The sequence below is a fragment of the Genypterus blacodes genome, unplaced genomic scaffold, assembly GCF_046128005.1.
Source record: "Genypterus blacodes isolate CSIRO-AG114 ecotype Tasmania unplaced genomic scaffold, CSIRO-AGI_Gbla_v1 ptg000216l_1, whole genome shotgun sequence".
NCBI lineage: Eukaryota > Metazoa > Chordata > Actinopteri > Ophidiiformes > Ophidiidae > Genypterus > Genypterus blacodes.
This window is the reverse complement of record NW_027467015.1, coordinates 1,153,906-1,180,147: the sequence shown is the minus strand read 5'-3', so window position 1 is coordinate 1,180,147 and position 26,242 is coordinate 1,153,906. Positions and strand designations below refer to the sequence as shown.

The following is a 26,242-nucleotide window of genomic DNA, read 5'->3' as shown; positions in this document are numbered from 1 at the left end:
GACAGATTTCTCTTTTAGATTCGGACCCCGCAGATTTTCATTCCTAAATCATTACACAACAGTTGGACCGACACACACACACAGGCCAAGGTCTCTGCCGAGCCCAGCTGTGAGTCATGCAGCAGGAGTACCTTATGTTCCTGCAGCATTTTTATTGCTTGGATGACACCCAGTGGTCAAAGGCTACATGAGAGGCAGACTGTGTGCTTCACTGGCAATATAAAACACTTCAGAATTCAATTAACAGCTGGAATAAATACGCAATAAAGCCCCCAAGAATACGTTTGTGAATTATTACGTTCAGAGAATTATTTTAGTTCTCCAAAATCATTTTCTCTCTAAAAGTCCTCTTCTTTCCATTTTCTTAAAACTGTCAAAACTCCTCTGTTCAGAAAAGTTCTACACATATTTATGCCGATTTCCTTCAGAGGCTTTGGGTTCCGCCTACGATCCTAAATAGGTGAAATACAAACTCTAACCTGCCTGAAGGTGTAGGTGAGTTCGTCTTCACCTTGTGACCTGTGTGACCTCTGACCTGCTTCTAACTCAGGCTGGATCCAACTGGAAGAGGCTCTAGGACATTTGACAGTTTGACAGAAGAGTCACATTTTCTCTGGATTCAGTCTTTTTTATTGCATTCCTTTGTGTGTTTTGACATTTGGTGGAGACTTTGTACCTCCTTTTTTTTTTTTTTTTTCCCCCACCACCAACGTCTTTACCGTCTTCCTCAGTGTAAATATTTAGTTTTCTTGCACTTTTAAACTGCTGATGCACGTAGAGAGCGAGACCAGTCCGGTGGAGTCCTGCTGTCGCTCAGGCCAGAGGGCAGAGTGCTCATGTAAACAATGTGGTCTCACACTTCTGATAGAGTGGCTCTTCCTGCTATAAAACCCAGAAACAGAAACACACACAGACACATACACACACACTCTGGATGTCCTTTGAGAGCTTTTATTCGTCGCCGGCGACCGATGCCCGAGGCCTGAAAAGAAGAGAGCAGAGTTACGGTGGTGAGAACGGAAAAGTAGCACTTGGGTATATTTTCACAGAGATAAACACAACATAAGCGCTGCTGCAGTCTCTGGAGCTTACCAGATACTCTCTGCCAACTTCAAGCATCTTCCATGTAGCATCTGAAAAACAGGAAATGGATCAGTGTGGATAAATAATTCAAAACGCTCCTCATTACTAAATCATTGTCCTGCTGTCATATGGAAATGCAGCCACTCTTGGCTCTCAGGCTCTTTCCAGGGAGCGTTGGGGCTCACACATGGAACATTTCCGTGCGTTTTCCTGCCGTTCCAATTGGTGTGCCGGATGATTTCAGAACACACCACCTCCTTTCTCCTTACCAGTCATTGGCCAAAGCATCCCTCCACACATGGGCCGTCACGAGGCGAGCAGGTCTCAGTCGAACACATGAAGTAGATCTGAGGAGAGACAAATGAGATGCGACGGGCAGTTCCAGGAGATTTTGTGGTTTGTGTTCATTAAGTTACTTCCCAACATCGGATTCAGAGATGCAGCTGTTGTGTTCTTTCACTACGTCAATGTTGTCCAAGGTTTGTTCACATTAGACGAAAGGTCTTGATTATTTCGTATACTTTCCCCCTAAATTCTTCCAGGTGGACAATACAAAAACATTGGCAAAACATTTTAACCCCTGCAGCCTTTATTTATTGAGGGGTTTGCCGCGCTAAAAATCACAAATGTACAGTAAATGAAGATTAACTCCACGACTACATGCATGGTTTTAACTGCTGGATTGCCAACAAGATTGAGGCCGTCCTTAAGAACGAGTAGATGACTTATAGGTCCTGCCCCTGCTTGTGTTTATGCGATTGTAGTACTGCGCTTTTGTCAGGGGATGGAGCTCCAACACTGTACACACACTCACAGACAGTAGTATGGCCGGGGTTAACAAAACAAAGGCTACAAATGGCACAGGTGGATAAAAGAAGTGAATTAATTTCATACTGCGGTATTAGAAACAGTTTGGACCAACGATGGATCGATTACCCAGAGAGCCCGCCACTCTTTGGCAACCTGCTGCCCCCTGGTGGAGGTAGAGTGGAGGACAACTGAACAGAGTGGAGGTCTACAAACGGCTTTAACTTTGTGTTTCTCCTTCTCTTATTTACAGAACTTAAGGTCTCTTCTTATCCATACCTCCTCATCCGGGTCCGAGAGCTCGCCATCAGGCAGGAACTGGAAGGTGCTGATGGTGAAGCGGCGGGTTTGACTCTGTGGAGGGTGAGGGGGAGGACCGCTCAGCACCGTCTGCTGGGGCGCTGGGTCCAAAGGGTTGGGACATCTAGGGGGGGAACCAGTGGGTTAACGGTACAATTCCACAACACAGCAACATTTCTTCCCCTTTCCCTTTATTATACTCATCCCCAATGGAAAGTAAAAGTGCGGCTCTCAAGGCCAGAGAGGATCCTCCTCTTTTTCCACCCACTTCTCTCCCTTCTCACCACACCATATTTTTTGTTCTGTTGACACTCTCTTCCGCACACAAGCTGACAGACGGGAGATGTTTCAACGTACCCATTGTACAGCAACACCCACACTGATTTTCCAGAGCGAGGGTAGGCCACGCAGTAGTGCACCAGCAGCACCAAACTGGCATCTGGATTGTTGAGCAGCCGCACTTCCAGGTAGAGGGGTTTCCCCAGCAGCATCTGCAGGGGCTGGTGGTACTGAGGGTAGTAGCTGCTGTACTGGGCATCTGGGATGAGCGGGGAGGAGGGAGGGATGCAGGGAGGTTATTTATACAATCTAATTCTGCACATATATGCAGGTTGGCGGTTCAATAGCTGAAGCTGGGTATCTTTTACAAAGCATTCATGTGATGCCTCTTCCTCAGTGTGTAACCAAGCATCCATCCATCCTGGACAAACTAGATACAATTTTTTTAATGTACTCATTCTTTGATATGTATAACAGTGATGACATGTAGAACAAGGACCTCTGGCAATCCTGAGCTGGACTCCAAACACCCCCTCAGTATGAATGGCAGGTCCCAAGGTGGGCGTTTTCACCAGATATCCCACTGTCAGAACTGTGCCAGGAATGAACCTGCACTCCACCAGCAGCCTGAGGAGGAGACGGGAAGGATTTTAACCAGATGTTGTGCTTTTTGCAGGGAAATACGTGATGCCTTTCACAAGGCCTGAAAGTGTCATGTAATCACACATACACACACTCGAGGTAAAAGAGGAAAATGCTCTGACCTGACTGGAGAATCTCTGGTGATGGTGCCGTAGTTGAGAGTGACAGCCTGGATCCTGTTGATGACCTCGACCATGTAGATCACAGTTTTCCCCACCTCCTGTCAGGACAACCAGACACGTGTTGTTGTACATTATTTCAACAATGTAGCAACCGCAATGATTCATTAAAGCTCACCAGTCTCCGTGCCCCACAGCCATCCATGGGGATCTTAAACAGAGCGTAGTCTGAAGTCACTCTCTGAGGTTTGCAGGTGGAGTTGCCAGAAGCAACAAGCAGAGCAGGGGACAGAGGGGGCTCGGTGAGGGAGGCGGGCACCGAGAAGACAAAGTGGCGGTCAATAGTGCACTCTGGAGGAGGTCACAAACACACACGCACACACACAGTTATGTAAAGGTCAGACGAACAAAAGGTCAGAAATCTCAGGAGGCAATTGATAATGAGACCCAAGGTATCTTATACCCTTTTCACATTCTGTGTCACTGCCAGCTTGAATCATACTGTGCTGGCCTTGAATGTGCTTCTTCACACATCCAGCAGCCACGCAGCTTACATTTCCGTACCAAAAACAGCTCAAGTGTATTCAGCTAAGTGGTGTGAAAATGCCAGTGGGGACGCGACGGTGGCGACGGCGGCGGCGGCGGCGGCTCACCATCCATGGGGTAGTGGCAGGCAGGTGCTTGCTTGGTGAAGCAGCAGCCCATGGAGAGGCACTGTGGCTGGGAGACGGAGCCGGTACCGCAGGGGAGACGGTGTTCGCGGCGAAGGTTGCACTCTGAGGGACAACGCAACAAATGTCAGCTGCACAGTTAAAATAACTCTGAATAGCCGGGAGAAAACACCCTTTGACAGATCGAATAGCCTTTCAGGGTTATAAATATAAAATCATTCTACCTTGGCCCGGCACCGGAATGGAAACTGGACAGGATAACCGGGCCTCCCTTTTCCCATTTAGCGTCATGTAGACGATATTGATGAGGTACTTTTTGCCCTTTGAAAATGATTATACAAGATTTAATAGATAAATCAAATCACCAATTATATGAAAGGGCACGTTGCTCAGTGTGAAATCAGAGTCAATACTTGCCTGCACAGTCATGAGGCAACGTGAATGCATAGCGAGACTCAGACGGACCTTGCCATTTTTGCCTTTGCTAGCCGTATACCCACAATGCTTTGGGACATGCTGGAGACTCATCTCAGCCCCGTTTATGTCTAGAAATGAGAGGATGATTAGGAAAAAGATCAGCACAAATTGAAATGGACAATTACTTCATTTAACAGGTCACAACACTAACATGATTACCAAAAGCTGATTTATATCACGCCGCTTTTTCTTCTATTGTACATTTGTGGAAAAATGTTAACTTTAACATTACAATTTTAAACTGCAACAATTCATCAGAGTCATTTTCAGTTTCAGCCAGACTCTGGGTTATTTTGGAAACAATGACGTGCAGGTAAGCAAAGGTACAATCTTTCCCCTTCACCCAGCTGCTCTACAGTCATAGCCATGCTTTAACACTCCCAGGTCTTTGTCACACTGGTTTGTTAGTTTCCCCGGTGACGTCTCTACCTGGCCCAGAGACCACCAGCAGAAATCTAGCTGGAGATAAAACGCATTTTTCTAATCCCCTCACGCAGCTTTGCGGAAACTAGCGTTACAGCAAAAGCAGCCCTGCTGAAGCGTGAAAATCAATGCAGCAGTTCCAGCTCCCCACAAGCTGAGGCCCACAGATGAAACGCAGTCAAAACAAGAAACAAAACTACTTTTCCCCACCCAGCTCAACATATGTACTCTGAAAACAGAACAAACTCCCTTTACCGGGTTCAAATCCAACTCATGCAGGGAAGATAGCAACCATATGCACCCTGGAACACACACACACACACACACACCTTTAACAACAATTCCAGAAATGGGACCCGGGGGGAGTTCGACAGTCATGTGGCTGGAGGAGCAGAGGACGTGAGGCTTTGGGACAGCAGGAGAGCTGGTTTGAGCCATGCTGGTGGTGGTGGTTGTGGTGGACCGGATAGGGGGAGCAGTGGGGCGAGGTGGTGCTGGGGGGCTGGTTTGGGCCATGGTGGATGGGATAGGGGGGGCAGTGGGGAGGGGTGGTGCCGGGGGGCTGGTTTGGGCCATGGTGGTTGTGGTGGTGGTGGTGGACAGGATAGGGGGGGCAGTGGGGGGAGGTGGTGCCGGGGTTTCGGGGGGTCTTTGGTATGGGCAGTGTATGTCCACGGTCCTGTACTGCATCATGGAAAGGTCCCAGAACTTCAGAGGTAAGGAGCTGGTAGCAGGAGTCTGAAGAGAGAGAGACTGTTAAGGACCAGGAGACCAACAAATGCTGCTTATGGTCTATATGGGGTTCATGTAAAGAGAACAAAAGAGGATCAATAATGTTGGTAAAGCATGTTAGTAAATCAATATCGACATCTCCAGCTGATTTACACATTTAAATGATTCTATGCATTTTATTTCTTACCAAAGCATCTCAATTCATCTGCAACCAATTCTTATTTTAAAAATGAAGTGATTTCTAATGTGACAGGTATATGGCAGGCTATGCAGATGGAGGACATTATTCCCAGGCAGTGATGAGGGAACATGGAGGCTCTCACCTGTGGCTGACTGTGACAGGCAGGCAGAGGAGAGTGAAGGAAGACGCCAGAGAACTCAACCCTCTGTAACGTGTAGTCACACAGCGGAGACACGCTGGAGAGGGACAGCCACGTCTGTCGGCCTGACATCAGAAAACCATCACTGTTAGACTGCTGTTAACCGTTATACAGTAGAGCCAAAACCTCCTAACTTCACTCTGAGAAACTAAAACACTTTTTTTCCCCAATAATTATACTATTCTACAAAAACTTGATTAGAAATGTCTGTAGTGTGCGAGTGTGTGAGGGCACAGGGGTGAATAAAGAGAATAAAGCGCAACTAGAGACTTCAGACTTGTTGCTATGGATACAACCAATGCAACAGTCTTTATACTTCAACCAAACTAAATTTGTATTTTTAACCAATGCAACAGTCTTTATACTTCAACCCAACTCAATTTGTATTTTTAACAGATTCTATCATTTTACAAGCAGTGTGAAGAGGCTGCTGCTTCACACACACATCACATGTTTGGGCTCCAGCTTTTAATGTGATGAAGTAGCATCTGATATACAGTAAAACTATTCTTCAGTTATTAAATGCAAAGCCAAATGAGCAGGCCGAGGCTGGTGTGCAACATCAAACATCACTACACAAGTCCATTTAAACTAAACATAAAGTAAACTAAAGATCTTCAAGCTGCAACAATCCCTTTAAAAAGCACTGCCTGTAGTCCCCAATACATCTCAAATGAATAAATGTCTTCAAATATACTACATTTAATTGGACGACCCAAGAAACTGTGGACTTGGCGCTCTCATTACGTCTGAACATGTGGAATCAGCCGACGCTCGCTGGACTTTTACACGCCGTTGCGAAATTGAAGCCAGTTGCTGCCAAAGATGGATATTTGACAGGAATGTTTGTAGAAATCACATCCAGCTGTCTATTGACGATATGAAAAACACATTTCTCCCTAATGCAGAAAGGCTCTGTGTTTACCCAAAAAGGCTCCCACTGACCTTTGACCTGGATGGAGCCTGGATGAGCAAAGGGCAGGAAGACCACCATCCTGTCCGCCATACACTGGACGTGGGGGGCCTGCGGCGTAGGTGGCGGCACAGTTGGTGCGGCGGGGGCGTCGGGTTGTTTGGTGGTAGTTGCCGGTTCGGACTCTGCATACTGGTGCGGGCAGGGGGGCTGCTGGGGCTGCTGCGGCTGCTGCGGCTGCTGCGGCTGCTGCGGCTGCTGGGGCTGCTGGGGCTGCTGGGGCTGCTGGGGCTGCTGGGGCTGCTGGGGCTGCTGGGGCTGCTGGGGCTGCTGGGGCGCTTGTTCACCTGTGGCCACCGGGGGCTCTACTGGACGAGAGGCCCGAGGAATGGGTTGCGCTTTTCCCCGGGCAGGTGGAGGAGGTGTGGATGGAGGAGAAAACACGTGCCCGTAGGGATCAAAGGGGCTTGAGGAGTAGGCGGAGCCATCAGGTAGCTTGTTTAAGCCGTAAGGATAGTAAGGGGCGTATGGGTCGGCTGGATAAAATGGCTCTGCTGGGTGCTGAGGAGCAGCAGGAGGAGCTGGTGGAGAGGGTGGAGAAGGCAGAGAGGGTAGAGATTGCAGCAGAGTGAGGGGGGCAGGAGCAGGTTCACCATTCACAGGTGCAGCAGGATAGTAGGGCACCTGAGAATAGAATTCAGGGTAATAGAGGCCTAGTGGAGGTTCGGCTGGTGGGGTATCTAAAGTAGTAGTAGTAGTAGTACTGGTAGTAGTAGTAGGTTCTTCAGTAGCAGGGGTCGGCGCTGGGGTCACTTCAGGGTAGTGGGACGGCAGATATGGGAAGTACAAACCAGGTGGATATTGAGGACCAACTGGTAATTTGGAAACTTCATGCGTAGGAAGATCTTCTGCCGAGTCAAGATCTGGGTCAGGTGCTGACTGAACAGCTGGAGGGGGGTAGAAATGAGGGGAAGGGAAACTTGGGTGATCGACGGGAGAGAACGCCATCTGGCCAGGCGCCATGGGGTACGGGGAATACTGGGGCCAAGAGGGAGGCTCAGACTGTGGGCCAAGAGGGTAGACCTGGGGAAGCTGGGGAAGCTGGGGAAGCTGGGGAAGCTGGGGATGCTCGGGAAGCTTGGGATGCTCGGGAAGTTGGAGCCCGGGGTGAGGGAGGGTAGAAGGGGAAGTGGATAAAGGGGCGACAGGATCCGTGACATCTGGAGGCTGAGGATCGTCAGGAGAGAGGGGGGGGTGGAAGGGAGACGAGGGGAAGAAGGGAAAGGTAAGATAGCTCGGGCAGGAGAGGGTGTATCCCCGTCCCTCTAACAGGAGCTGGAGATGCACTCCATCCTGAAAAACATTACAAAAATAATAGTTAGTATACGGCAAGATTTGACAAGCCAGCAACCTGAAATCCTCTGCTCACTTTAATAGTGACACAAGTCGCACTGAACGCCACGAAGTAGAAGAGGAGGCGTTCCTCAGGCTGGGAGCTGACACGGTAAGCACAGTCTGCAGATACAAACGGAGCCTCACCTCCATTCACTGTCAACAGAGTAGATGTGTGTGCAAAAAGACACATTCAAAAAGTGCAATTCATTATTTGCATTATTTGTATTTCTAACACATTTACTTACATATGCAACACAAAACACTGAACCGTCTAATTTAACTTCACCTCATCAGTAGAGGCATTTATGTTTGTACCCGTGGATTAAACTAATCAATGATCAATTAACCGAAGACTTAAAAATTAAACAATGTTTTGTAAAATGACTATAATTACCAGGAGATACTTGCAGTGTTTGTTTAATAATTAGCTATTTCTGTTCTGGATTGTTTCCTTTTGTAAATAATGTCAGATGAATACAGATTTCTATAAAATATCAACATTACTACCCAACTGTGTATTACAATATCTAAAAGTAATAAAGTATAAAAGCCAATAACACAAACACAAAGCCAGTTGTTGTATGAGACAAATGACTGAACACCAAAACCAAACTCCTCAGACTGACCCAAGACTCGGAGCTTTGGTTCTTCCTCCTCCCCTCCACTGATTTGTACTGCCATGGCGTAGGAGGAGCAAAAGACTGCAGGGGGAGGAGTGGAGGTCTGCACAGGGCAGGAGAGATTCAGTGGGCTGTCCCACCACAGCATGGGGAGGACATAACTGCCATTCTAAAAGAGCGAAGGTCAAGTTAAAGCGTAAAGATGTCAAAAAACAAAGGTGATGAAACGAAGGAGGCAGGGCAGGCTTGGCCGCAGGTGTTACAGTGACCTGCTGCGTAACGAAACACGCGTCATACGCCGCCATCATCTCAAGGTCACTCCACGATGCCTTCACCGAGTAACCACAGTACGGAGGCAACTGGAACACAGAAATGGGAGAGGCTCCCTCTGCGAAAAGCAAAAAAGGGGAATAAAAGTGACAAGATTTCACAAACGATCAGCGATCCAAACAACAACAAAGACTTTAAAAGAGCTGTTAAGATGCAGACAAAGGAAAAAGTTTGATGAAAGCTCAAGTCTCCATGGTTTTGACAATTTTACTGCTATTTTCATTCTCTCAAACAGATAAAACTTCATAAATATGCCTTGATAATGAGGGTGCACCATTCATTTAAATCTCTAAACAGAGAGAAATTAAACATTTTGTATTTCTGCAGGCGTTTAACCTTCCCTGGGTGCCATCATTCAGGCTCTGGCCAAACAAGAACCTGAAAGGTCCATTAAACTTGGATGAGCAATCAGGATGTCTCACCTCTGTCCACAAACAGCTCTGCAAGTCCTTGTCCGGAGGCAGTGAAGGTCATGATGTCATCTTCACACTGCAGCACAGGCCTCAGATCCTGCCAGTCAGATGAATAGAGGCTGGAGTCCAATGATGGAGCCATGACCTCCCCTGGGACTGGGACACACACAGACACACACAGAGACACACAAACACACACACACACATTTAAGTTTAGTTATTCTGTGCATCTCTTACACTTATTCCTTCTGTAGTGTTAAGGCTGAACCTGGGTCCGAGTCTGCTTGATATGCGTCTTCTAACAGCCTCTGGTGGGAGCTGATGTCACCAAAGCTCCAGGCGAAGCCCTTTTGCGCGAAGTCGCTGTCCGTTTCATAAAGTTCCATCATGCTGAGGGAAGGTAGCGACTCTCCGGGGGAACGGGCGGAGCGAGGCCCGGGCTCCCGCACTCCTGGCCGGTCAGACTCGGCCAGAGGAGCGGCCTGGATGATCGCCTCTCCGCCGGGGAGTCGAGCCTCCTTCCCCGGATGAACGCCTCTTCTTCCGGCAGCGGTTTGCGCCTTCGCCCGCTCGTCTGTAACTCCATGCGGCCTCTCTGCTAAACTTACCGAATCACACAACCGGAACGTACAAAAGGCCGCGCTTAGTATAAACACACACAAAGTGAATTCTGCTCTCTGTTTACGAGACATCGCCGTGTTGCTTTTTAGCCGAAGTGCGTCACAATTAATGCATCACCTGGAAATGAGGGCGAGTAATTAGGCAGGAGCCAATTAGAAGGCGGCAGAGGGGAGAGAGGAGCTGGTGTGAGGACAAAGGGACAGAGACACGAGAGACACGAGAGACACATGAGCCCAAGTTTGTTATTATGATTTTAGAGGCGCTTCATCCAGCAGAGGTAGTTGTTTTCAGTGAGTCTGTGTTGAGTGAAGAAGCCTAAGAACCTCAGCTTAAACAAACAGATGATGATGACAATGATGATGATGATGATGAAGATGATGAGTCAGCTTTTAAGTGCTACCCAGCGCTGCTACCCAGCAGTTACATGGAAAGCTACACATCACAGAACATTTAATAAGTGTTTGTATTTATGACAGGAAATGAGCTTTCCTCACCCAAAACTCCAGTTTGTTATTGTGAAGCCAATTGCCAGCCAACGTTTGATGTTTTCCATATGTTCCAGTTTTGAAGGAATGTTGTTATTTGAAAAAAAAGGCAATTTAACAATGTGCAAGATAAAAGTTCTTCACGTTTGTGTAAAAGCAGGAATTTCTCAACTTATTCATTTCCATCCCAAGGCACAAACACTTGAGTTATATTTCAATGAAAATCAATACGACTCAATGGAGCCTTGGCCTGTTTGTAGAGCTGAGCTACCATCAGGTTGTTGAAGCGAGCTAAGAGGACTTGTGATCCTTGAAAGCTTATTGTCGTGAGGACGTGAAACAACATTCAATATTCGTCTCTCCGAAAAATAAAGGAGGAGGGAAATCAGCGACATTGAGTTTGGTATTTTATGAGGTTGATGGAGGAGGCGAAAGGATCCACAGAGTGTGTATGAGGGAGCAGAATCCAGGCCAGAGTTCCTCGGTTCGTGGTTTTTGCAGAGATGCTCGTGGTAGGACGGCTGAAACGCAAAGTGTTTGGAGACAATCAGAGCTGTAATTAATCTCAAAGAGCTCAGATCCTTCTCGGCACTCTGCAGAACTCACATCCTGTAGTGTCAGCTGCCGTAATCAACTGGAAATATGACTCGGCAGTTCAAATGGAAATGGATTCATAAGGGGTCGAGTGGAGGCTGGGGGGCCGTCAATAACCAACAAAGGCATTGTGCCGAAAGGTGGATTTGGTCCTGGGACTGCTTGTGTTTAAGAGTCAGTGTCCCACTCACAGGACCTGTAAAGATGCTGTCTAGGTGGGTAAGGAATCATAAAGGGCAATGAAACTCTGCTTCCATTCCCTGGATCAATATAAATTCTATACATGCCACCATGAAAGAAATAGGAAAATATACGAGAAGCAAAAAAAATGTCAGCTTGTCCTCAGTATGACTTACATCCAAGTGGCTGTTATATTACAGCTCTGCTCAGGTCCACATGCTGTAAAGGACTCCTCCAGCAGCACTGAGTCAGAGCCGGTGATCCCGCGCGGCTCAGCAGCACCGGAGAGGCATTCACACTGAAAAGATGACAAACCGTCAGGTCAGATGTAATGGTTTCAATCTCCACTCCTATTCAGACGAATCGCCGGGAGAGAATACTTCCCCCCCGAACCCATTACCACACTCTATCACAATAATACAGCTCTCAAATTTCCTCTCAGCAGTGCTGTAGCAGGGCACGGACACTAATGGCTCGATTAGACGGCATGGCACAGTGTTATGAAAGGCAGGATTTGAACCTGTGTCAATAATCAGCCAGAGACATTGAGAGCCGACGGACTCAAAACAAAACTTCAAATGTGCTAAAAGTGTCATCTCCAAAACAACATTAGATCAACCGATGATGCTTTCAAAAGGAATCCTTGAAGTGCAGAATCCACAATGAGAATGAGTTTAAATGCGTGCCAGACCGCAGGCAGAACACACCCCTCCTCCTCCTGCTGAACAATAAAGCACACCACAGCTCCGCCGCGTACTGTAAATCACACACATTCACACACTCACACACAGACAGTTCGTCTCTCACAGTGCGACGATCTCAAGTGGACAAAGCGGGGAAGAAAGAGGAAGAGTCCTGCTCCATAAGTGGATCTGTGCCTTCAACAAAAGGAGGGAGCGGTCAGCGAGAGAGCAAAGGAAGTAATTATGGCGTCCGTCCTCACGCTACCTCTGGGATAAAGCAGCCTTTGTAGCGCTCCGTCGGGGAGACCTCGGCCCAATTGCTCCTCAGTTTAGAGGCCGCAGCCCGAGGGCACGTAGGCAGAGGCAGAGATATAGAGCTTCAGACCTCACACACACACACACACACACACACACACACACACACACACACACATAGAAAAGCCTTCTCTCAGCAGGCCCATAAAGGCTTTTCCAGATGTGAGCTGCAGACACAGAGACCATGATATGAATTATTATTACGAACAAAAAGGATCCCTCTTCTTTCCTTCTATGTCTTTTTGTCATTTGATAGCGATGTGCATTGGTTTATGAGCGTGTTGACCTTTAAACTTCACTGCTGCTGCGTGAGTCTGAGGGTCTATCGGCACACTTAGATTTCACTTTGGAGAGGAGATCATCACTTGCTGTTGCCGAGGGAAATGCAATGTGGTAGAGAATGTAATCCTTTAAAGTAAAATGAACTGATTAATAAATAAATCATGTATCATCATCATATTTCATTAAGCTGCTGTTTATTTGAATCTATAATTTAACAACCTGACTGGGATTCTTCACAATGAGCACTTTAATGCAACTCCCCACTTGACTTGACTTCGGTTGAACATACAGTAAAAGACAGACGGATGGCATACGACACACAGTTAACAACAGACGTGGAGGTCAGAGCACCTCCGATGACAGAGACTGTAAATGTATCCGGTTAACAGCATCAGATATCAAGTGTGAAAAGGAGACACGCCCATTATGAGGAGGAAAAATACGCAAAATCACAATACACAGGTCGGATAACTCACAAAGCACAAGTCAAGTCAGGGTTAAAGGACTTCCACTATCAGATAAATGCTTTGTGAACCGAGTGTGAGTGGCTAAATAATGAATCCAAAGCTTTTTTATTGATATACAATGATTTTAAATTCACTCTTAAGTCGATAACGCGTCCACCTGGGCCTTTATTTCACTCATCTGCCCTTTAATGTGCACAATGGAAGAAGCACATGGATCGTTTTGGCCTTAAGGGAAACAGACAAACTCTTTAAAAACTTCACACCCGTTGATGTTAAGAGCTAAAAAGAACAAATAAGATTGAATGAGAAGGGCAGGAAGAGTGTTTCTGGGTGATCGGGTGTCGTCTGGGAGCAGCAGAGGCACAAACCTGTAGCCATTTGGTCTGTCTGGACATTTTGTGAGGGAAAATTTTTTGAAAAGTGTATGGGTGGAGTTAGTTGGGGGGAGAAAGGGAGGGAATGGGCTCGACAGGGAAAACAGGGTGATGTGTATGCTCTGGATCCGAGGCTGGGTGGGTCTACACTGCTCCACATTCCCTAAGAACTTCCCAGGCTGTGCGTTAAAGCGCCTTCAGGTAACGTTTACTCGCCTTCTTTTGCGTTTTCTGTGCGCGGATCTCACCGGAGACGCGCTGTGGAGAAGCTTTGCGCGTAGTTTGAGTCGTTTCCTGCTCCGGAAAAGTTAGAAAATTTGAAGTTGGCTTTTCACAGGCGCTTTGAAGAATTGACGGTCTTTGCGTACTTAACCAGGCGCGCCGCTCCAACGCCTAAGAGACGCGTTTAACGGCGAAAAGACGAAGAAAGTTTGATCTTTATGTGATTACAAGTAGACTGGTGTTGATTATTCGTTTGTCTCATCGTATTCTCGCGCTCTTTTTAAAGTAGTTGACTTTATAGGGCCTGCGTGTGTGTGTGCGTGTGTGTTAGTGTGAGTGTGTGTGTGTGTAACGGAGCAGCCGTTCATCTCCGTTGGGAACAAACGCGCCTTTCTACTCGAACCAAACTCTCTGTAGCCGTTCAAAGTAGGATCATTACGCACAACGAGGCGCGCAAACCACCGTTAGTTCATTAGAAGTTGCTACTTAGATCAAATAAGTCGATTAAATTGGAGAAAAAGCCATTTAAATGTTTGACTTCATCCCATTGATTTGAAGATGGGGGCGAGAAAAACGAGTGTGTGAGACCTCTGGGGCGAGTTGGGGCTTGCACACACGCACACGCACACACACACACACACCTCTCCCCTGTGTTTAGTGTGTCTGTGGAGACGGTGGTGATTTGGGACAGCTGTGTGTGAAGTGGACTTACCCCAAGTATCCGTCAGTTACACGAGTCTGGTTTTCACTAAACGCTGTGCATCCTTCCGCCCTCCTCTGTTATCAGTACTCACAGGGCCACCATGTTGATGCTGGCTGGAATCGTCCTTCTGCACGTCACCACCATCATCCTGCTGCTGGTGGCCACCATTGATAATGTGAGTCCAGTTCTCTCTGTATGTTTCCACTTGATAAGTAGAGGAGCGAGGAAAAAAAAGATGTGAGATGGTTTCAGGGCAAATTCAAGCAAAAATGATCTTAAAAAATGAATAAGTTAATAAAGAATTTGTTAGAGGGAACTCCTATAAAGTGTCTGTTCAACTCTTCCAAAAGCTAAGAAATCACCAAAACCTGGTGAAACATGGGTTAATACAACATAATGTGCTGTCTTTTGTAAAACCAATACATTTTCTACAGTTGAATCAATATGGGGAGACACATTTGCTGTCAAAATCGATTAAAAAGTACAAAACAAATGTCTTTTATATCTTTAACTTGGATTATAAACCATTCATACGTCATTTACACAATTATTTTTATTTGGGGTGCCTCTGCTATCAGTGTATGAATTGTAATCCTGTTCTAGTGGTGCTATATAAGTATTATTATTATTATTTCCCATCCTCAGGCTTGGTGGACGGCTGATAAAGTTACGACGGACGTGTGGGGCAAGTGGGAGATGTCAAGCACAGGCTGGCACTTCTCCAACCTGAAAGACTATCCAGAGGGTAAACTGCAGCTTTTTACTCACTGGATTGTTTTCTGTAACTGTTTCTAACTCAGTAATATCACCATTATGCAATAAAGATAAACATACAGTAAGTTAAGAAGAAGACAAATGTTCACGCAAAGCCATTGTGCTGCCTATAGAAACACATTTTGGCTTGTCAGGTCATCATTTTAGCTTTGTTAGTCATGTTGAATAGTAGCTGTATTGATAACAGGTCAAAGGTGAGTGCTGCATCTCCTCTCCTCTGTCCTTGTTGACCCTCTCCTGTCTGCTGCTCTGTGTCATTGTCTCTCTGCAGATGTCATCCAGGCGGTGCAGGCCACTGCAGTGCTGGCCTGTATCTTCGCCATCCTGGCCTTGTTTGTGTTTGTGGCCCAGCTGTTCACCCTCGCCAAGGGCCACAGGTTCACCTTCACTGGAGTTCTACAGATGATCTCCTGTAAGTAACCTGGAGCCCCAAGCCTGTGAGGAAGATCTTTGCTTGGTTCTTGTAGCTCCGTATTCTGTCCAGCACAGGAAGCACAAGAGTGGAATTAGATTTAAACGCAGTGACAGGATTTCTGGATGAGAGTAAAATGTTTTTGAGTCTCTGCAGCTTCTCGATCACAGCAGACAAATGTTTTTATGGTTCAGGAAATGAGGAAGAAACTGTCTAAAAAAGTTTTCATCAGGTATCCTAACAGCAAAGGCGGTTGTTAGGGATTGATTCCAAATTTGTCCCATGGGACCGCTGGTGTTTAGCTTAAACAGCCCTGGTTTGTAACAAATGAGCGTAATCATGAAGAGTAGGACGGCTATTAAGTGTGAACTTGTGGTGACCCTGCAGGCATCACAATGTGGTACAGACTGTACTGTACACTGTGTGAATGTCAGTTACAACACACAACATGCAGCATATGTATATGATCATTAGGTTAAATGAATTCTGCACTCAGAGTCGCAGCTTCAGATCTCTGTTTGGCTCCTATGGGGAATTATAAACAGAATCTATGGAGATGAGCCTCACCTGCAGTCTTTCCAAAGCTTCAGACGCTCCGCTTCAGTTCATTTTGTTCCTGTGCCAACAAGTCAGTCAGCCTGTTAGGTGTTCCTGCAGCTGATATGAGCCGCACGCCTTCAGAGCTCAGTGGAAACCATATAATCCTATATGAATATGAATGCTGCCTTCTTCTTCTCAAAGCCGACGGACGAACGTTATCGTGAAACCTAAAGCCGTCAGTCTGTGGCGTCACTGGCACAGCAGCTTTGCAGACTGGTGCTTCCTGTAGTTAGTTTGTTGCTTGGAAACAGATGTCAGTGCAGCAGACCACATGTATGCTTACACACCCTTTAGTTTAGGATCTCATTGTTTATAATTATTAGTGCAAAAAAGCAGCTTATGATTCATTCAGACACAAGATGTTTGTACTACGATATGTATTCCAATTTGCTAAGAAAAGTTATACTAGTTTATGAAATGTTCTAGGAAATGGCATTGATGTGATTTTGAGGCATTCAGAACATAAACTTCTCCTTTCTTCTCATGTCTGTTGTGTATTTGTATCTATCTAAGCTGATTCTGGTCCTCTTCTCTCCTGCAGGCCTGTGTATAATGATCGCAGCTTCGATCTACACAGCCGCGTTACACACCGACGACAAAGACGGCGGCTACGGACACTGCTACGTCCTGGCCTGGATCTCCTTCGTGTTTAACCTCATCTTAACCATCATCTACCTCGTCCTGCGAAAGAAGAGCGAGTGAGAGGGACGACGGGCAGGGAGGGGGGGGGGGGGGGGGGGGGGGGGGTTGGTGGGCGAAAGCGGGGCTTGGAATCGATTTAAGGGGGATTTCGCTTTTTCTAGAAAATCTGAAAAAATAATCAAAAGATTGTCGTCTACCGTCTGCAGCTTAAGGAAATTGGTGAATTTATGAACGCAGTGAATTGAAACGGAGCTCGTGCTCATCTTATATGAAGGGTTAAACTAGCAGAAAGTCACGGCTCCAACTTTATTCTGTTGGCCAATATGTATTTGATTAAAGAGGGAAGGAGGGGTGTGCGTGTGTGTGGGTGTGGGCGGGGAACAAAACACAACTCTTAAATCTTCCCAAGCTGTCACCTCATAGTTGAAATTACAGCAGAGTTGTGTGATGTTTGGGGAAAACAGACAAAACGCATTAGGACATTCAAAAAGTGGGACAAATTTAAGTGTAGGAGGAAGTAACAGCTTTCGGGGAGTTTGTAGTTGAAACCATTTGGATATCCATTCATCCCTTATACTCGTGTTCTATGGCTGATGGTGACTACTGCGCTTTTCTAGTGGAAGTCAAAGGAGAAACTTGTCTCTCTAGGACAGAATGGCGTGTTGGACCGTGTTGCAGTACTTGAACAATCAGGAAGACGAGCCTTAATTTACAGTATAGTAGTTTTTAATCATGTATCATTATTTTACATTTGAAGTATATGTATCCATTTTTAAATCGATGTACATTGTAACCAATGTATTGTTTTTTTTGTAACATTGTGTATTCTGAGTGTTTTTAACCATGGTTGGTTTTGTGTTTGTAGTTGGCTGCTATCATAAGAACGTACATTCCATTTGTACAAGTGAACCTAAAATTAACAAGGGACGGAGGGACAGTGGTGTCTCATTTCACCAGATTTCAAAACTATGCAATAGAAGGGTTTGTAATTATATGGGAACCTAAGCCATATCATTTATTAATAAAATAAATAAATAAAAACTGTTTTCTCTTCATCTTTTGTAAATACAAACAAACTAACATCCAGTTACTTTGACTCCTATGTATTTGTATTGACTCATCAAGATTCCTTTAACAGAAGTCTAAATTTAGCCTCAAAAACTACAATTGCAGCTTTACTTTATGTCCAAATCGGTGTGACAACTGAATAAAAAAGTGCCTGGTGTCCACTGTTCAACATGGACACTTAGCTCGGGCCTTACAACAGACCCAGTCAGAACAGGAATGTTCCGTTACATAAAGTAGGATTCCCAGAGGAAGTGAGGAGGGAGCAGGGTGGACTAAATGCCTTGTCCAGACGGAGTGATGCGCTCCTGAACCACCAGGTGGAGAAGATGATTCTGCTCGGCACTCAGGAAAGGCCTGAAAGAGAGGAGAGACACACACACACACACACAAGATCAGCGTGATCAATACTGAAAACTGAAAAGACAAATGTACTTGTGGAGTTGTGCGACATGAAGGAAGTGTGCGTCGTGAGCTCACCACAGCTCCGTCTGCAGAGATTTAAGAGACTCTGTGTCTTTCTCCTGACACGCCATCTGCAAAACACATCTGCCGTTATATACTGCAGAAATAAAACTCTAACCCTGAGTACAGATAGTCTGGACGGCCATTATGTTCTTGTACAACTCTTCCTCAGACACAGAAAACTCCCTCATCTGGAAAAAGAGACTTTTACGCTATCTTTCATAAAAAAACAGTCAGGAGTAACAAACACTAACAGATCCATCGTCTCATGGAAGATAGAAATAATGCAAAATACAAAATAAAACTCTATTTGGAGAACTTCACTGAATGTTTTCATGAGAGGGGCTGGAGGATTATTTTTCCTGTATGAGGCAGGAAGCGGCAGGAAATCCTGTGAACTGCGTGTGTGTGTGTGTGTGTGTGTGTGTGTTGTTGCTCACCACGACTGATTGGAGGAGCAGGAAAATATTCTCAGGCAGGAATGTCACTGAAAGAGAGCGCAGAGAAGTGAGAGAGGGGTCGTCGTGTTTTTCTTTGACAGAACTTAAACGTGAAGCTGTGCTCACCCTGACTGTGAGGGTCGAATGACTCCCATGCGTATCTCTCCAGGGTCTGAGCGTGCTCAGGTAACAGCTTCTGCGGTGGAGGCTGCGGCGGGAAAGCAGTGAAGGCTGTTAAAGAGGCGTAACACGTGTCAGGTAGCGTGTGTGTGTGTGTGTGTGTGTGTGTGTGTGTGTGTGTGTGTGTGCTGATGGGTGTGGTACCTACCTCCAGAAACATCAGCAACAGCACCCTGGAGATCTCACACTTAGCCACAATGTCCAGAAAAGCACCTGGGAGGATTAGAGGAACACACGGACACACAGGTCGTGATAAAGCAGCAAGTCTGGGAGCGTCTGGGAGATAATGAAGTTTGGCTCCAGGAATATTTAAAGATCCGTGGTTGGGAAGCTGGTTTTGAGGAATGTGACGGAGACTCTCTCCGGAGACACTGACCTCCGTGACGTCACAGGGGTTAACTACATCCGTGTCTTTGTTTTGGTAATGAGCGGCATAAACAGCAGAAGTGGCAGAAGCGTCCACCTCTGGAGAGGGGAGGGGCCGTTAACAGGAAGCTGCGTCGCTGTGCGATGCAGCCGCCAGTCAGAGGCGCTCCTGATTACACCGACGCAGAGGGGGTTTCCACTCTGTCTGAAGGATTCTGTGGCCTTCAGTCCCACTTCTGGGAGTTTCAACCCTGCGGTTTACAGCGCCACAACAAAGCCTCTGTGATGTTATAGAGGTCTGTTTCCTTCACTCTCCACAGCGCCCCCTGCAGGTGTGAAAGATGCTCCAATACACTCAATTTGATCCATAAGGTTGGTGCTCTCCTATAAACTATAAATTTCTTGAGTCATAATTGGAGTTTTTGGGACCTTTTTTATCATCAAGGACCTTTGTCACGTTCAATCCTATATTCTCTGTGTAGTTTAAAGCCCGTCAGTGCCTCACCGACAGGGGTGTTGGTGCCTGGGAGCTGCAGTCCTCTCTCCTGACACGTCAGCTGCATCTCTGTGAACACCGACAGAGCTCCATCATAGTCGCCTGCAGAACAAAAGACACATCAAAGCGCAGAAAAGCAAGAGTGGAACCATCCCAGAAGTGTCCGATAGGTGTTTGTACACAATGTGTGGGATTTGACTGGCTGACAATGCTGAGGAGTCACAGGCCCACAAGGGGGACGATGAGGACATGGACTCAGGAAGAAGAGGAGACACATAATCACATGTAAAAGAACTCACGGGTGAGGATTTTACACGTGGCCATCTCTCCCATGGACAGCAGAGCTTCAATAGGCGTCTGTGTCTGCAACTCTGCGGCTCTCTGGTAATGAACAAAAGCCTCGCCGGGTCTGTTCATCTCCTACATGTTGGAGGGGAGAAGAGATTAACAAAACAAAAGCACCACAAGCAATGTAAAGATCTATACATCCATATCTTTTCTCATTAAAAGCACTGATGAACAGCTTTACCTTGAGTGCATTGCCAAGTTCCAAACACAGGCTTGCTGCCATCACAGGCTGGTTCATCTCTATGTACACCTGTAAGCATCAGCACCGCTATGAAACCAGAACAAAAACCCCTCCAGCACCGTTGGCAGAGCTACAAATATCAGCCCTGTAAATAATTGAGCAGCGACTCGGTACCTTGATGGCAAAGCTGTAGCAGTTGAGCGCAGCCTGGAGATGCTCGTCAAAGCCCGGAGCCTGGAGCGCCCTGTTCTCCTTCTCAGAGGAGAGGAAGAGTCGAGCGGCGTCGGTCAGAGCCAGCGCCTCTCCGGGAGCGTTAAAAAGAGTCTGCTCACACCTGACAGCCATGACATTCAGCACCAACAACAAGGACAGAAACACACAGCAATGTCTCCAATCCAAATACAGCGGTGCGGTTACTTCATTATATCGACTGTACACACACGCTCAAATGCTCGAAACTAAAACACACACCCATACAATCAACGTTAAGTGTGTATTGCCGTCTTACCGAGCCATGGCCAGGTTACAGAAAGCAGCATATTGCAAACAGTCCTGCTGTTTCAGCTCCTTGGCTAACTGACCTGAAACACAGAAGAAACAAACACAAAGTGACAAACGGTTTGGTGAGGAAGCTCATGAGGAAGGATGTGTTGTATCTGCTGCTGAGGGGAGTCGTAAAAGCCTTTTTAACGCATTGTTGTGAAACGTTAAACAGATACTTACCAAACTGCTCACTTGCTTCTGCGACATTAGGCTTCCGTAGAAAACGCCTGAGAAACAGAAAAATCCGATTGGTTAATTTGGGATTTTTTTTAAGACTTTACAACATCAAATGTCTTCTTGTTAAATACATTAAAAGGTCTGATAACTATACACAATATCTGGTAAGTTTTACCGAGGGAATACGATTTATTTAACAATTCAAATGTGACTGATTGTTTCTTGCTGGTGCCACTGCAGGACGCTTCGGGACAGCTCAACAATTATATTTATCCCACTTGGTCATTCCTTTAAATAAACAATAATATATTCCTGTTTTTAATATCCGGCGGCAGTACAAAGGACCTATTGACGCTGAGGTCACCAGATAACTTGGACACCCGTTGCTATGGAACACCGGACACTGGTCTAGCTAACAAACCTAGCTAAATTAACGCAACGATACCCCGTTTCCGGAACTCAATGCGAAAGTACTAATCAGTGCAACAATAATAACCTTATACCGCGCAGATAGTAAATGCAGACAGACATACGCGGCTAAAAACAACTCAGATAGCAGCGGTGGCACCCAGGTTAGCATCCGAGCTTTAGCATCACTACAAGGTGATGTCATCGTAAACCCCGATGATCTGTCTTGTTTCTGGTTGAACTTGTGTGGCTGAACGATGATGAGCGTCTTACTTTTTCAGTTTATTGGAAACGGCGCGGTATCTCGCCAGAAAATCACCCTCAGCAGCCATGGTCAAGGAAGAATAACACAGAGCCAAACAAACCCGGAAGTCCAAATGGAAGCTGCGTTTCTATTGGCTCGTATAGTCCGGAGCTGCATTTTCATTGGCCATTGTAAAAAGAAGAAACAGAGTAATGACAGCTGTACGTACGTTTTAATGAATCCCACAAATAATAAGATTATTATTAAACACTTTTATGTAGTATCTGATCTTTAATAAACATTGAGTATAAACAGTTATTATACAGCAATTATAGTAAATGTCAACTTTGTGCATACAATTTGAATGTCATAGGTCACATGCTGCATGTTGTTGATTGTGTGATAGAAAGATTCTTCCTCCTGACCAGAATGTCACATGATCAATGTATTTCATAAAACCCCTCACATTTACTCTAGAAACAACAATCAAATCCTCAAACACAAGATATTAACAGTGGTGTTTTTATCAAAAACAAAATTTCAACATCAAATGAAATGCCTTTAGGCTGCAGAGGGTTCAAACCAAACCTTTTGGGTTTAGCAGGGACACATTTCTAACCAATAATACAGATGTATGATTTAAAAATTCTCATAAACTAACTCAGGCTCTCCGTCCTGGGGCTGTGGGGTTTGCTCCACCTGTGAGGAGAGATCAAGAAACACATCAATAACTGTTAGAATTCATCTTGTTGGCCACAATATGCGTTGACTAGGATTCAAGTCCATGCTCACCGCTTTGTGGGATTCTTTTGACTTGGCCTCGGCTTTCCTTTGGCCCGCCGCTCTGTTGGCCTTCGAGTGGTCCAACACATCATAGATGGACCTGGAGTGAGGCCTGAGACTCTGGAACAATAGGTATTCAAAGTTCTGTCATGCTGACTTCAAACCAATGCAAATATGAGCATAGAGAGACACAGAGAGTGATATGAGATTTGACATAAGGCCGCTCACAGCATAGAAAGAAGTGGATGGAGTTGTTGCTGCAGCCGTGTTGTCTTCTTCCACCTTTCCATTGCTTTGTTCCTCCGTGCTCTGCTCTGGCCTTCTATCACTGCTGCCACCTTTAGAACTTGGTTGTTTCTGGAAATTACAATTTATCCCACAAGGGGAAATGATGAATACTTGCTCATATACACACACGCTGTACCTTCCATGTGTGTGTGTACCTAATTATCTGCCTGGATACCAATATAGGCCCACGTTTACACCTCATCAACAACACATCATTAACAGTTGAGTGTCTGTTGCTTTGTTTGCTGTGAGGTCACCACGGTAACTGACTCAAACATTTTTCATATCAGTTGGACACGTTTCAAACCGCGGAGTAAAAATAGAGAAAGCTCAATGTTTCCACTGTTATCTCCATCTTTTATTTAATTTCCTTTAATTATGGTTACAGCCAATCGGATGATAAAAGAGACACAAAGCTTTATTCTCTTATCTAAAAAAATATAGTTTTTTTTTACATTTTTAGATTTCCCAATGAAATCTCAAAATCTTTAATTGCAGACTTTCACTTTGTCTCTAACATGATTTCGGTGCCAGAAATTAGAAGTCAGGTCTCTCACTTTGCCACGTCTGTCACTGTGTAGTCTGACCCCAAAACAAGCAACACACAAGCTGTTTCCCAAACTCATCTTACCCCACGTCCTCTGAAGACACACACAGAGCTGACCACACTGAAAACCATCAGCACACAAATCAAGACGCCCACTACGCAGACTTCTGTAGTGTCCAATGCATGGATTCCATCAGGCCCCTCTGAAATTGAGGTTAATGACACATGTTTTTGTTCTTCAAGGTTCGTTATAAGAGAACTAATACAGTTTTACGATTATGTAGAATAGAATAGAATAGAATAGAATAGAATAGAATAGAGTAGATCATGACCTAAAGTCAGAGAAGAGGCCCCATTCTATTGCAGGTCTCACATCCAATATATAAGACAAACTGGGGAACAGTGTTGAGTGTGTACATGTATCACAGGTTAGTCCTTTTCAGCTTCACTTCTATCCTGCTGCTTCAGAACCAAATCATCTTCGGTTTCAGTTTCATCTTTCATCCACAGGCTCTTCTTTTTTCTTTCACTCACCTATCACCCGAACAAAGAAGTAAGCTCGGGCTTCGTTATACAAGCACTCATATTCTCCCGAGCGAATCGGGTTTTTCAGGTCCAGGTTCCCATTGGGGGAGAGAAAGGCGTCGATCGTAACGCTCTTTACTTTTTCGTTGTTGTAGCGTACATGTAAGACTCCAGTTAGATTATCTGGCTTGGACAGCTTATACTTGATGTGGAGATCTGAGCCGTGATGGACGACGAAGAGCCTGGTATCCAGTGTTATACCTGTGAGTGGACACAACACAGACACACGTGACACAACAGAGATATGAACAGAACCTCAGGAGCAACAGGAGCAATAATCACACATGTGGTGGGGCATCTCACTTTCTGTCTCGCGCTGGCCTCCAGAAGATACGAAAAGGTTGAAGAAGACAAATATCCATGAAAATATGAAAGACCTCCGCCGAGATTCCATGTTGTGATTTCTTTCTGGTGATAAAAGTCGGTGTTAAATCCAAATCAATGACTCTAAATGTGATCAGACGCTGGATTGTCTGCTAACAGCTTCTCAGAGTTGTTCAGTTTGTTTTGCAATGTCGGATTTCCTGTTTCTGTGACTCTTTCTTCAACTTCCTCAACTCCAAGCTGGCTTCTCTTTAAAGCAACACAGTGTCTCAATGTTGCAGTCAAGACAGTTTTGGTGTGAAGGTTTAATCACAGAAACACACAAAGGCCGCCACGTATTCAGCCACGCTGCGCTGCCTTGGCTGTTTATTCTGATGCGTCCCCCTGTGGCTGTAAGGGTGTGTGAGCTGACCCTCACCCTCATGACCCCTCATGTGCAAATTTACAAAAGACAGAGAGAGAGAGAGAGAGAGAGAGAGAGAGAGAGAGAGAGAGAGAGAGAGAGAGAGAGAGAGAATTGTGGTGAAGGTGACACACTGCCTGTTGCTAATACGAAGCGGCTGTTGACGTGATTCTGTGCTTGTCAGTTACCGAGCCTGCGAAGAAGAGACAGAAGCCCCAGATTTGTACTTTTAACCTATTTATCCTTTCAGCCCAGCGTCTGTCCATCTGTTTTCTTTTATTAACTCTACACATCCTTCTGCCCTTCCCCAGCTGAGTTTTTCATCACCCTCTGGCAGCATTGGTGGCCAACTCTGACCTCACGTCAGCTACAGTATGAGGACAGAGAGAGGGAAGGAGAGAGGGAGGGGAGAGAGTGAGAGAGGGAGAGAGAGAGAGAGAGAGCCTGAGTAACATCTGGACCATCTGGATCAATGAAGAATCGGGTAATTCATTCCATTTTTATAGTCCGTCTCTCACTTTTCCTGTCTGTCTCTCTCTCTCTCTCTCTCTCTCTCTCTCTCTCTCTCTCTCTCCCGGTGTGTGACGAATACAAATCCTTTCCTCACTGTAAAAACACAGGCGGATTAGTGCTGCCGTTAGAAAAAGCTCCACACACACAATAACACTCTCCCCAGAGAAAGAGCTCACGGTCAGCACAGAATCAACACTCTGAAATGGTGTCGGCGTGTTTTCTAGCTCTATTCTTTATTTGATCTTTTATATCGACTTCCACTGGATCTATATATGGAATCACACATTTAGATAAGGCTGCGTGATTGACGTCACGTAGGAGCGCTTGATGTCGAATTTGCCTTTGAGAGGTCAAAGGGCAGAAGACGGGAACCAGAAACAGATGACGAGTTTGAACCTGAAGTTTTAGAGAGGCGGCGGCAAGTCGCTATGGAAACCTGATCTGTTGTAGCCGCTGACATGCGGCGTGTCTGTGTTTGTCACGGAGGGTAAGGAGGGAGAGAGAGAGAGGCTGATCACAAGACTCATCCGAGAGAGGGGAGAAGACACATCTGGCAGCAGCTGGATATGGTGTGTGTGTGTGTGAGGGTGGGAGAGACAGAGAGAGAGAGAGAGAGGGAGAGAGACGTGTGCTGAAGACAGAGTGTTCGGCCTCTAACTCTCCACAAATGAAGTGTTTTCTTAAGTGGCTCCACGTTGACCAGCTGTACTCTCCTCCTAATTATATTACAGTGGCAAGCTGAGGGATAAGAGAGCCAGGGAGAGAGAGAGAGAGAGAGAGAGAGAGAGAGAGAGAGAGAGAGAGCAGGGCAGTGACCGAGTGGAGAGAGGAGAAGAGGAGGCATCTCATTTTCAGAGTACACAGGAGAAGAAGGACCACCTGCTGTGACTTGAAGCATCCCTTGGAAGTTGTAAGTAGTTGCAAGATAATTTTTCCGCCTGTGATGCT

The 26,242-nt window shown here is 45.9% G+C and overlaps 4 protein-coding genes across 4 annotated transcripts; 1 reads left to right on the top strand and 3 right to left on the bottom strand.

Annotated features, from left to right (window-relative positions):
- Positions 1–937: 937 nt before the first annotated feature.
- Positions 938–3,890, bottom strand: LOC143016133 (zona pellucida sperm-binding protein 1). The gene is made up of 9 exons (XM_076170292.1): positions 3,884–3,890; positions 3,409–3,581; positions 3,234–3,331; positions 2,969–3,096; positions 2,548–2,728; positions 2,170–2,314; positions 1,353–1,430; positions 1,093–1,133; positions 938–982 (listed from the first exon to the last, which is right to left on the bottom strand). The coding sequence occupies exons 1-7, from the start codon at positions 3,888–3,890 to the stop codon at positions 1,356–1,358; spliced, it is 807 nt and encodes a 268-aa protein (XP_076026407.1). The 3' UTR covers positions 938–982; positions 1,093–1,133; positions 1,353–1,355.
- Positions 3,891–13,668: 9,778 nt separating this feature from the next.
- LOC143016146 (epithelial membrane protein 1) lies at positions 13,669–17,961 on the top strand. Its single transcript, XM_076170321.1, has 5 exons — positions 13,669–13,786; positions 14,595–14,685; positions 15,156–15,255; positions 15,556–15,696; positions 16,838–17,961. Exons 2-5 carry the CDS (start codon positions 14,611–14,613, stop codon positions 16,996–16,998), a joined length of 477 nt encoding a protein of 158 aa, XP_076026436.1. The 5' UTR covers positions 13,669–13,786; positions 14,595–14,610; the 3' UTR covers positions 16,999–17,961.
- Positions 17,962–18,268: 307 nt separating this feature from the next.
- f8a (coagulation factor VIII associated) lies at positions 18,269–21,990 on the bottom strand. Its single transcript, XM_076170318.1, has 12 exons — positions 21,881–21,990; positions 21,203–21,249; positions 20,988–21,060; positions 20,654–20,813; positions 20,480–20,548; positions 20,250–20,370; positions 19,960–20,052; positions 19,237–19,301; positions 19,035–19,116; positions 18,909–18,955; positions 18,484–18,539; positions 18,269–18,360 (listed from the first exon to the last, which is right to left on the bottom strand). The coding sequence occupies exons 1-12, from the start codon at positions 21,937–21,939 to the stop codon at positions 18,279–18,281; spliced, it is 954 nt and encodes a 317-aa protein (XP_076026433.1). The 5' UTR covers positions 21,940–21,990; the 3' UTR covers positions 18,269–18,278.
- Positions 21,991–22,070: 80 nt separating this feature from the next.
- nfam1 (NFAT activating protein with ITAM motif 1) lies at positions 22,071–24,596 on the bottom strand. Its single transcript, XM_076170320.1, has 6 exons — positions 24,358–24,596; positions 24,004–24,255; positions 23,554–23,672; positions 22,863–22,991; positions 22,644–22,754; positions 22,071–22,550 (listed from the first exon to the last, which is right to left on the bottom strand). The coding sequence occupies exons 1-6, from the start codon at positions 24,446–24,448 to the stop codon at positions 22,491–22,493; spliced, it is 762 nt and encodes a 253-aa protein (XP_076026435.1). The 5' UTR covers positions 24,449–24,596; the 3' UTR covers positions 22,071–22,490.
- Between the last annotated feature and the right edge of the window lie 1,646 nt (positions 24,597–26,242).